This window comes from Nerophis ophidion, linkage group LG08 (genome assembly GCF_033978795.1).
Source record: "Nerophis ophidion isolate RoL-2023_Sa linkage group LG08, RoL_Noph_v1.0, whole genome shotgun sequence".
NCBI lineage: Eukaryota > Metazoa > Chordata > Actinopteri > Syngnathiformes > Syngnathidae > Nerophis > Nerophis ophidion.
The window spans coordinates 66642562-66654356 of record NC_084618.1 but is presented as its reverse complement, the minus strand read 5'-3'; the positions used below and the strand labels follow the sequence as shown (position 1 = coordinate 66654356).

Below are 11795 nucleotides of genomic sequence, written 5' to 3'. Positions count from 1 at the left end.
ATTGTACTATATAGTGTTAAAATATTTACAAATAAGTTTGACATATTTTTATAGTTTCTTAATTGTATGTAATAAAAAAAGCAATGTATTATTTAGTTGATATTCTAACATTGTCTTAAATTGTAATTCTATATACCAGTGGTTCTCAAATGGGGGTGTGCGTACCCCTGGGGGTACTTGAAGGTATGCCAAGGGCTACGTGAGATTTTTTTTAAATATTCTAAAAAAAAATAGCAACAATTCAAAAATCCTTTATAAATATATTTATTGAATAATACTTCAACAAAATATGAATGAAAGTTCATAAACTGTGAAAAAAATACAAGTGTTGACAGCTAGATTTTTTGTGGACATTTTCCATAAATATTGATGCTAAAGATTTGTTTTTTGTGAAAAAATGTTTAGAATTAAGTTGATGAATCCAGATGGATCTCTATTACAATCCCTAAAGAGGGCACTTTAAGTTGATGATTACTTCTATGTGTACAAATCTTTATTTATAATTGAATCACTTGTTTATTATTCAACCAGTTTTTAGTTATTTGTATATCTTTATTTCCAAATAGTTTAAGAAAGACCACTACAAATGAGCAATATTTTGCAATGTTATACAATTTAATAAATGAGAAACTAATGACATAGTGCAAGGTTCTACTTCTTTATCCCTTTTTTTTTCAACCAAAAATGCTTTGCTCTTATTAGGGGGTACTTGAATTAAAACAATTTTCACATGGGGTACATCACTGAAAAAAGGTTGAGAACCACTGCTATATACTGTTAAAATATTTACAAATAAGTTTGACATATTTTTATATTTTCCTAATATAATTATCATGTGTTTTATTCTGATTATAATCATGATCAAAATATTAAAAGACAAATCACTAAAATCATTCAAAAGGCTTGAAAGCAAAAGGATCGATACAATATTTTGCAGTATCGCTCAACCTTACTTAATACTACTGATCTTATTTAGCAATGAGAGCAAAAAAGCAGTGCAAACCACAAATATAACAATAAACATATTTCCAAATTAATATATCTGCTCACAGTGCCAATCAACAATGTGCATTCCTAATGTGAGTATAAAAATAGAACACACACATAACCAAGCGTGAGTGCCGCCTCTGCAGCTCTGCGTCCATTCCTGAGGCTAACGTGTGAAATTCATGATGGTGTTGCGAGATTATAAAGTCTCAGAGGAAGGTGGCGATGTCCAGCCTTTGCACCAGCGCCCTAAGGCCTGTCACGGCTGATGAATGAACAGAGACAAGGCTACCAGTGAAGCGAGCACCCTGCCCGTCTAGACCTGTCTGACCACAGCAGGCGAAGAGGCATAATATTGGATATTTGGATAGTGAGCTTGGTAACAGGATTGTAATGCCCACCACTCTACTTACTACAATACATTAATAAAAATGCTCACATGTCAACAGAGGAGCTTGTTTTGGTCTACTTATTGAGGCCAAATGTAGGATGGGACTTTAAAAGACACCATTTCAAATGATGGGTGGAAAACTAGAGAAAACAATACAATCTTTGCTTGGATACAATTTAAATGATGACACAATTAAAAGTATGCCCCCTTATTAGATGCAACCACACAATCTATTTACATCCAATACAATACTGGAGTAGTTCAGTACACCACTACACAACAACAATGATAATAAACATAATTTTCCCATTTTCATGTGTATTTTTAAAAAATGAATGATAATAAATGATAATAATGAATGATACAAATTGTGTGTTTTTTTGTTTTGTTTGTATATTCACATATTGTAAAACTTTTACAGAAAACAATTATTGACTATCATTCTTGAAAAAAAAAAATTCCAATTATATTTTTTTCAAATGTATTATTAGCGCCGTTAAACGATTCAACGTTTTGCTCAGATGAAACAAACTTTTGCATTTTGAATATTCACAGTAGATTGCATGCATGCATGATTTAAATTACCACAAAAAAAAGACCCCAATATTTAATTGTCAGAATGTCATCCAAGAACATTTTTGAATGTTTTAATTCATATTTTCAAACATTGCCAAAGGTTTTATCCCGTATTGGTTTATTTTAAAGTGAAATGTTCCTGTTTTCTTTTTTTCCATGTTTATATATACATTCATCGCTAATTGTGAAATTCTGACAGAAGACATAATTATTGATTTATAATTTTATATAGGATTTTTCTCCTCCTCCCAATTTCTTTTTGTATTTTAAACGTCTTTGCATTTTATATTTGAATACTTGTCGTTAATCGTAGTAAATTACTTGTGTGCATTAACTTTGAAAATACCCAAAAAAGTTGACACAAATGCAATGTAATATTTGATTAATTGTCATTAATCGTAGTAAATTACTTGTGTGCATTAACTTTAAAATACCCAAACATTTTGACACAAATGCAATTTCACTGGTAAACTGCTCTTTCATTCAAAGTCCCGCCGGGGTTTATTTTGCCAGCCAACTCTCCTCTCTCATCCTTGCACTGACTTGATCCCTGACCGCGTAACAACCTTTACAGCTGCCTTTCAAGTAACCATCCGCCGTTAAGGTAAAGAAGCATGGGCTCTCAAACTAAATAGTCTGATTAATCTTTGTATATACATGATTATTGTGATAATGTTTTGTGACCAATCGCATGAGTTAACGTGTTAACTTGGACAGCCAAACAGGGCTGCAGCAATTAATCAATTAAGTTGAGCTTAGATATATGTACTGTTTTTTCGATTAATCGATTAATGAGTGTAACTTATAAAAAATTATAAAACCGGGACCACAGGCAGCACGCAGATCTTTAAATTCATGGTCATAGTTTCCGCACAGCCACATGCAATGGAGCACACATTAAAGCGCTCTGTGGCGCCGAACAGCATGAAAGCTTTTTTCGTACATTTTTTTATTGAAAAATGCTATTTCAAAGTTGATGTGAATTTGTTAGAAAAAAGGTAGGTTGTAAGAAGCAGAAAAAAATGTTTGTATTTCAACTATTTCCCCTAAAATACACGTTGAGGGCTATAAAGTGTGTTTTATCCCATTACTCCATAAATAGAAGATAGTAATCAAAAGATTTGTCACGGCTTGTCACACAACTTTGTTGGCATTTTCCGTTTTTTTATGATTTAGTTCCGCTCTAGCGCTCATATTTTGGTTTATTTACCTGTTTCGGTTTGTCCATCCTGATGCAACTTGACCCCTGCTTCAGAGCGCTGTTCGGTCCACCTGAATTGTATTACTAATTCCACAACCTTCTCAAACCAGTATCGCACTTTATTCAGCGCTCGGGAATTGACTGCTGTGGCACGCCTTACCGCAAGTGTAACCTTGTTTTTTGTGGAAGCAAAATTCTGTTTTACGTGCACATCTCTGCATGAGAGTGTCTGTGTAGACGAGAGCTTGACTATAAGTGTATTTGAATAATCTTTTACCTGCAAGCTACATTTGTGCATTCCATGTGCATCTCAAAATCAAGACAACTAGTCACTCTATTACTAAACTAATCGATAGCGGCAACCCTACAGTCTTATTTATTTAACAATATACTGATTGTTAAATAAGAGAAGACAAACTTTTTTTTTTTACAAAAGGTTGTGTTTCACTTTTCCTCTTTGTGTATAATTGAACACATTTGTGGTTTCTAATAATACTAATTTAATAACCCATCCATCCATCCATTCTTTGTACTGGCTCGTTTTTTTTTTCCTTTTTTTGGTGTTTTTAAAATTTTTTCACCTCTGCTTGTATCAGATGTTTGTTTTTTTCCCCTCCATTTTCCTTTGATTTATATATTTGAAAATATATACGTTAAGTCAGGAAAAAACACAGAGGCTATTTCATCCCTACAAGCCTGTTATGGCTGACTACGGTTAAGGCTTGTAGGGATGAAATAATTTCTGCGTTTTTTCCTGTAAACACAACACTGTAGCACTGGCTATTTCATCCCTACAAGCCTGTTTCAAAACAGGCTTGTAGGGATGAAATAGTGTCTGTGTTTTTTCCTGACCTAATACATATTCCACTTTACCCCGGTATTAAGCACTGTATAACGAATAAACCACAGAAACCTCAACTATATTTAAAAATATATACATATATTTCTTGTATTGGATACAATTAGATTGTGTGGTTTCACCTACCATCCTTATTCAGGATCCTGGCATCCCACAGTTTTTACAAGGCAGTTTCCAGCTCTTTAACAGACAAGGAGGTGTCGGCATCATCTTCCGGAGGGGTCTGTGTTGAAGCCCCACAGCTTTTGTCCTCCTGTCTCTTGCATCCTCTTGCATGCCTTGCAAAGACAACTCCGGATTCGCTCCCTCCCGACCTCCTCGCTGCCATCTCCTGCTGGAGGCCCGATGTCTCACAATAGCTGACCGCGTATCCGGGTAGACTGCTCTGTGCATAGAGGGGGGCGTGGCGAGGTAACCTGGACCCTATGTTGGTGCCGAGGGGAAACGCTCGGGGATGTGCGGCGGACATGCAGACACTGTGAGTGGTGGTGTGAGACATCATGCCCCCGTAGTAACAGCTGCCGCCGCCGTTACTGCTGGTTATCCTGGCTTTTTGCTTCAGGTCCAACGCTAAGCTTCTTCTTAGCCATGCCTTCTTTACCTCTGCTTGCACCTGCAAAAGGATTCTCTTATAAATCGCCGTGTTGTTGCCATGGACTCGCCAGAGCATTACCTCGCCGTTGCAGAAGCAGTAGATAAAGGCCACGAAGAAGCCCTGGAATGATCCCAATGAGACTCACTCATACACCCATATTGCAGCTAAATAACAGAATAAGTTTGGCACCTGTGACGAGTTGAAGAACATCTCGTAGTGCATCTGCACCTGCCACAGCAGCCCCGACACTTCAGTGTAAGGAAGAGCCATAAAGACCATGTAGTGGACTCCAAATAAGGGCATAAGCACCAGCGTTGACTTGAGGAGCTTCCTGCAGAGTCAGGGTGAAAATGAATGTGCTTTCAGGGCTTCAAAGTTCACTAAGTTACCTGTATTGTTGTCGGGGATCCAGTTTGCCAGTGTTTGTCTCCCACAGTTTGGAGGCTAGAACACGTATAATGTTGACAAAGAGGAGGAAATTCACCTGCACTCAAACAATAAACACAGTATGTCTCATAACAACATCAATGTAATGGAGTTTCGCTGGCCATTTCATTAGGTACACTCAGTCTATTGAAATCCAACACTCCCCATGATCAATTTCACATTTAGAAGCATGTAACGCGGGGTTCTCAACAATAAGTTAATTACGGTTTTTAATAGTTCGTCATATAGTACTCCTGAGTATTGGAAAAAGCTCCCATTGTTTTGTAAACTACAACCACAGTAAAGTACATAACGATAATGATAAAAATGACTAGAATAATGGAACATTTTAAAGGCCTACTGAAACCCACTACTACCCACCACGCAGTATGATAGTTTATATATCAATGATGAAATATTAACGTTGCAACACATGCCAATACGGCCTTTTTAGTTTACTAAATTGCAATTTTAAATTTACTGCAAGTTTCTTGTTGAAAACGTCGCAGAATGATGACGCGTACGCGCGACGTCACGAACTGTCAGGAAATATTAGCGCTGCACCACTCGCGGCTAAAAGTCGTCTGCTTTAACCGCATAATTACACAGTATTTTGGACATCTGTGTTGCTGAATTTTTTGCAATTTGCTCATTTAATAATGGAGACTATAAAGAAAAATGCTGTTGGTGGAAAGCGGTGGATTGCAGCTGTCTTTAGCACCGAGACACAGCCGGTGTTTCTTTGTTTGTTGTGAAGCAGAGCGATCAAGCAAACATGTTTTCTCTACGTCAACCAGCATGTTTTTGGATGGGGAAATTGTGATACATATCTTACCGGATAAAATCCGCTACACCTCCTTGATACCGAAGTACATGTCAAACTACTTCCTTAACATAAATGACCGCCATAACCACAACACCAGGGGGAGCTCCACAAACCACGTTAAACCCAGATTCCGATCTAACAAAGGTCTTAACTCATTCTCTTTCTATGCCACATCAATGTGGAATGCACTCCCAACAGGTATAAAAGTAAGTGCATCTCTATCCTCCTTCAAAACCGCTCTAAAACAACACCTCCAGGCAACTTCAACACTTTACTAATACCCTCCTACATTCACATCCCATCTCCCCGGATTATAAACAACTCAAACGTACTTCTAATGTATATACTTGTTCTTATGCTATCTGAACTCACTATGTTCTCTGCTGGCTGTACATATCCTATTAAGTAAGACCTACACTGTTTCAATGTCCACATTTCTCTTTTGATGCAATTGTTGATGACTGAAGTACTGATATAAACCAAAGCTCCTCATCCCACCCCCCGGATTGTAAATAATGTAAATAATTCAATGTATATACTATGATGATTAACTTGTGTGATGACTGTATTATGTTGATAGTATATATTTGTACCATGAATTGATTAACGTGGACCCCGACTTAAACACGTTGAAAAACTTATTCGGCGGTTACCATTTAGTGCTCAATTGTACGGAATATGTACTGAACTGTGCAATCTACTAATAAAAGTATCAATCAATCAATCAATCAAAAGACATCAGTGGATTATTCGTCATCCTGCAGCAGCTGTCAAAAAAGGCAGCTGTGAGCTTGGCTCCACGGCTTCTCTCTGAGACACTGCGTGTTCACCGCAGCCATCCGACCTCGAGGTATGTCTTTACGATCTTTAAAATCTCACTAAAACATTATTGAAACAATAAGCAGATAAAGGATCTTCCAGAATGATCCGAGTAAATGTGTCTAATTAGATCTGAAACGCTCACACTGCCGCTGCTTTTTTTTTTTTTTCTCTAGTCCTTCACTATCAATATCCTAGTTCACGAATCTTTCATCCTCGCTCAAATTAATGGAGGAATTGTCGCTTCCTCAGTCCGAATTGCTCTTACTGCTGGTGGCTCCCATTATAAACAATGTGAATATGAGTGGAGCCCTGCAATTCGTGACGTCACGCCCACATACTTCCGGTAAAGGCAGGGCTTTTCTATTGGCGACCAAAAGTTGCAAACTTTATCGTCGATGTTCTCTACTAAATCCTTTCAGCGAAAATATGGCAATATCGCGAAATGATCAAGTATGACACATAAAATGGACCTGCTATTCCCGTTTGAATAAGAAAATCTCATTTCAGTAGGCCTTTAAGTACTGTAAATAAAATAAAAAAACATAACACCACTACTATGGTAACTACTACTAATGATAATGAAATAATAATTGTCACGATCTGGCAGTTCTGCTGCCGTCTGTCTCACTTTTGGCTAAAGGGCAGAGCCACCTTCGCTCACACCTGATACCCATTTCCTCCTGACTACTAAAGTTCTCCAGCCTATTCACTCCATGTCAGTTGATTCCTGACGCTTCACTCTTCAAGACGTGTCCATGTCCTCTGCTACGGCTCCACTCTCGCTCCTTCTTCCTGTAGCTCTGACCCAGTGCTACTGTGTAGTGTTTACTTGTTCCTCTCCACACCTTTTGTGTGTGATTTCCATTTCTCCACTCCTTTTTTGTGCAATTTCTGTTTCTCCACACCTTTTCGTGTGGGATTGGCATTTCTGCACACATTCTGTGTGCATCCTAGGTTGTTTTTTGTCACTCCTTTTTGAGTGTTCTTTTTATTATTTTTTATTTCTTCTTTGCGTTGGGGTCGGCAAAGGTGAATCGTTACAAATAATACACGGTATTTAACAAATATATCATAATATTGGAAAATTATACATTTGTAAAGGATACATTGTTGATGCATATCATTTTTTAATAAATGTATAATTAAAATATTATAAAAGGCAGTATTATTACTATTATATTTAGTTTTACCTCCAATTTTTTCATTTATGTATTTCTCTGCCACATCCCATCCATCCATCCATTTTCTATACCACTTATCTTCACTGGGGTTGCAGGTAAGATGGAGCCTATCCAGCTGACTTTGGGCGTCTGCCACCACCCACGGAAAAAATATATTTAAAAAATATACAGTACATGCCAAAAGTTTGGACACACCTTCTCATATAAATGCGTTTTCCTTATTTTCATGACTACTTACATTGTAGATTGTCACTGAAGGCATCAAAACTATGAATGAACACATGTGAAGTTATGTACTTAACAAAAAAATGTGAAATAACTAAAACATGTTTTATATTGTAGTTTCTTCAAAATAGCCACCCTTTGCTCTAATTACTTTTTCGCACACCCTTGGCATTAGATTAGATAGTACTTTATTATTATATCGATGAGCTTCTAAAGGTAGTCACCTGAAATGGTTTTCACTTCACAGGTGGGCTTGAAGCTCATCGAGAGAACACCAAGAGTGTGAAAAGCAGTAATCAGAGCAAAGGGTGGCTATTTTGAAGAAAATACAATATGAAACATGTTTTCAGTTATTTCACCTTTTTTTGTTAAGTAAATAACCCCACATGTGTTCATTCATAGTTTTGATGCCTTCAGTGACTATCTACAATAGTCTAATAGTCATGAAAATAAAGAAAACGCTTTGAATTTGGTGTGTCTAAACTTTTGGCCTGTACTGTATATATTATAGACATTTAATCATATGAAATGCACTTAAACCACTGTTAAATCCATTAATTTAACGTTTATATTCATATATATTGTGTCTGTTTTGAATGACTACATGCAGCTCCTCTACCAGCACTTTTAAGCCATTAATAAAGTACAGATTGGTGTACCTAATATTGTGGCTGCTGTGTGTATTGTCCTTACAACAATGGCCGCCAGAATGGGAACTTGATAAATCCACTTCAGGTTCCCAGCACTGATGTCCCAGCATCTTTTGAAAATAAAAAGAGGTGTCATGATTTGAATTAAATGTTGAATTAAATGCAAATTCCTGCCATATTATTGACTTACTGTGTGTCTGCCAGCGATGCTCGCACACTGACCCAGATGGACACAAATAAAGCAGGAACACCTTCAAATTAAAGTGGTGATCAGATTTTGCTTGGAGTAAAACTAGTGTGTGTGTGTTCTTGTATTTCTACCCTTCTTGAGACATCAACAAGGAAAAGTACCTTCCATATGAGGACCAGTGAACAAGTTAGGACCGAAATCATGGTCCCAATACGGAAAACCATTGCATCTAATAGAAAACCAAATACTAGATTCTGTGAACATTGCTCCAAAGTCCGGATTTTTTGTTGATTTAATGTGCATACAAAAATAAACATTGACAGGTGCAAAGGCAGCAATATATGATGTAACAAGACGGCAGCTAAAGAAGGATTTCCCTATTCATCCTCGAAAAGAAATCTGATTTCTAGCCGATTTGACAACTTCTGGTGCTGACATTAGACAACCCGCGTCCCATATGTGACTATAGGATGAACAAATACACTACGGTACTAAGACTAAAAGGGCCATTAACAGTTAGCTTCTACGGCTGGGTTGCCAAAAGTGCGGCACAGGGGCCATCTGTGGTCCATGACTCGTTTGTCATTGGCCTTAATCACTTTACAAAAAATAGAGAATGTCTGATTTGCATCTCTTGTGGTGAAATCTATTAGGGTGGTCCCAAAAAGGAGGGATTTTTCAAATTGACTGTGTAACGGTTTTAAATATGCTCCTGCTCTGGTCAACATATAAAATAACAAATGTGTGTGTAAACATTTGAAGTGCTCCCCCTCTGGCCAACATATGTAATAACAAAACTGTGTAAGACATTTAAAAATGTGCCCCTTGGGCCAAAATTTAAAAAATTAAAATAAAATAAACTGTATGTAGAGACATTCTGTAATAACTTGAGTAAATAAGGAAAATTAAAAAACAATTACAAACAAAAAATAAAAATTGAAAAACAACAAAAAGCTTACCTTTTTCATATTTGCATAGTATGTATATATTATTAATGTTGTAAATACAATTCCTTATACAGTATATCTAGAAAGGGTGGTCCTCAAGAGGTAGGCATTTTCGGAGGTCTCAAGAAAGGAACAATTACAAGAATGTGTGTGTGTGTGTGTGTGTGTGTGCTTACCCCACCCAATGACAGTTAAGGCCCACAGGTAGTTCTTATCAGAGAGGAAAGCCATGAAGATAAGGCTGTGTAGGTACAAGCCCTCCACTAAAATCCAGTAATGGTTGGTGGCCAAAAAATAAAGGAAGAGCGTGACAGCTACTTTGCAGCCAGCCTGAACACACAAATATATCAAATGTGATAACAAACAAGCGAATAGTGACTACCTAAACATGCTGTTGCATTTAACCATATGCTGCTTGTGTCCTGCAAGCTCAGGTTCTTCTTCACTCTCAACTGTCACTGAGTAGAGCACAGCGTCCTTCACAAAGATGCTGACTGCTCTACATATGAAGGAGGTGAAGAGGTGGACGTGGATGTAATTGCGTGTGCAGTGGAGCCGCCTGGAGAAAGGGGGTATATAATTAATTTTATATACTAATATATATATATATATATATTAGTATATATATGTATATACACAGGTTCATGTGCCGTCTTACTTGAAGTAGCAGAGTATGGAGACAGCCACCAACAGGGATGCCAGAGAGATGGAGTAGCCAACAGTGTACATGAGATGGAGTCTTTCAAACACCTTCTGGCCAATGCACAGATACAGTGTATGTATAGTTATAACTGACAGTGAAACATTGCCTTCAAAATACAATTACTATATGTACAGAACATCCGGAAATTATTCACAGGGCTTCACATTTTCCACATCTTGTAAGAAACTAATTTTTGTCCTCAACATTTTAGAGACAATACCAAATAATTATAATGTTAAAAGTGTTTTTAATTTATTTTGGAAAATTATAAAATAAAATTTAAAAAAGTAGAAAATCACATCCATCCATTATTTTCTACCGCTTGCCCCGTTCGGGGTTGCGGGGAGTGCAGGAACCTATCTCAGCTGCATTCTGGCGGAAGGCGGCGTACACCCTGGACAAGTCGCCACCTCATCGCAGGGCCAACACAGATAGACAGACAACATTCACACTCACATTCACTTACAAGGGCCAATTTAGTGTTGCCCATCAACCTATCCCCAGGTGCATGTTTTTGGTGGTGGGAGGAAGCCGGAGTACCCGGAGGGAACCCACTCAGTCACGGGGAGAACATGCAAACTCCACACAGAACGATACCGAGCCTGGGATTGAACCCAGGACTACCTGCACTAACCTCTATCCCACCGTGCTGCCCATTTTACATAATTGTTACATTAAATATTGGAATATGTTTATTTACTTAACACAACATAATAGTTCCTATTATGAGATTAAAATTCTAAATTATTAGATAAAGTTCAATCATGAGATAAGCAAGTCGAAATTATTAGATACAAGTCAAAATCACGAGGTAAACATTTCAAAATGAGATAGAAGGTCATAATTATGTGATTATGAGATCAAAATGATATTATGAAACAAACTGAAATTATGGGATGAAAAAACCCAAAATTATTATTAATCATAATTATGAGATAAAAAGTCAAAATTACGAAACAAGTGGAAATTGTGAGGTAGGAAAGTCGAAATTATGAGTTAAGGATTCAAAATTATGAGATAAAGTTGACTTATGAGATGAAAACATTTAAATTATGAGTTATGAGTTAGAAAGTCATAATTATGAAATAAAAAAATCGAACTCATGAGATAAAACGTCAAAGTTATGAGATGAAATTGAAATTTTGAGACAAGAAAGTCGAAATTATGAGTTAAAAAGTCAAAATTATGAGATAGCGTCCATAAAATAGTAACATTG

General features: G+C 36.9%; 1 protein-coding gene across 2 annotated transcripts in view; it reads right to left on the bottom strand.

The window, feature by feature from the left end:
• Positions 1 to 806: 806 nt before the first annotated feature.
• Positions 807 to 11795, bottom strand: part of pth3r (parathyroid hormone 3 receptor) — a 29540-nt gene continuing 18551 nt past the window's right edge. Inside the window, exons 7-15 of one of the 2 annotated variants that reach the window (XM_061909493.1) lie at positions 10535 to 10626; positions 10282 to 10435; positions 10053 to 10206; positions 8930 to 8990; positions 8783 to 8849; positions 4999 to 5093; positions 4799 to 4940; positions 4688 to 4729; positions 807 to 4627 (exon numbers count right to left, since the gene is read on the bottom strand). In XM_061909493.1, the coding sequence (XP_061765477.1) occupies positions 4175 to 4627; positions 4688 to 4729; positions 4799 to 4940; positions 4999 to 5093; positions 8783 to 8849; positions 8930 to 8990; positions 10053 to 10206; positions 10282 to 10435; positions 10535 to 10626 (1260 nt within the window). In that variant the 3' untranslated portion in view covers positions 807 to 4174. Of the gene's footprint in view, positions 4628 to 4687; positions 4730 to 4798; positions 4941 to 4998; positions 5094 to 8782; positions 8850 to 8929; positions 8991 to 10052; positions 10207 to 10281; positions 10436 to 10534; positions 10630 to 11795 lie in introns of both variants that reach the window. The other variant, XM_061909492.1, reaches the window with a different exon arrangement.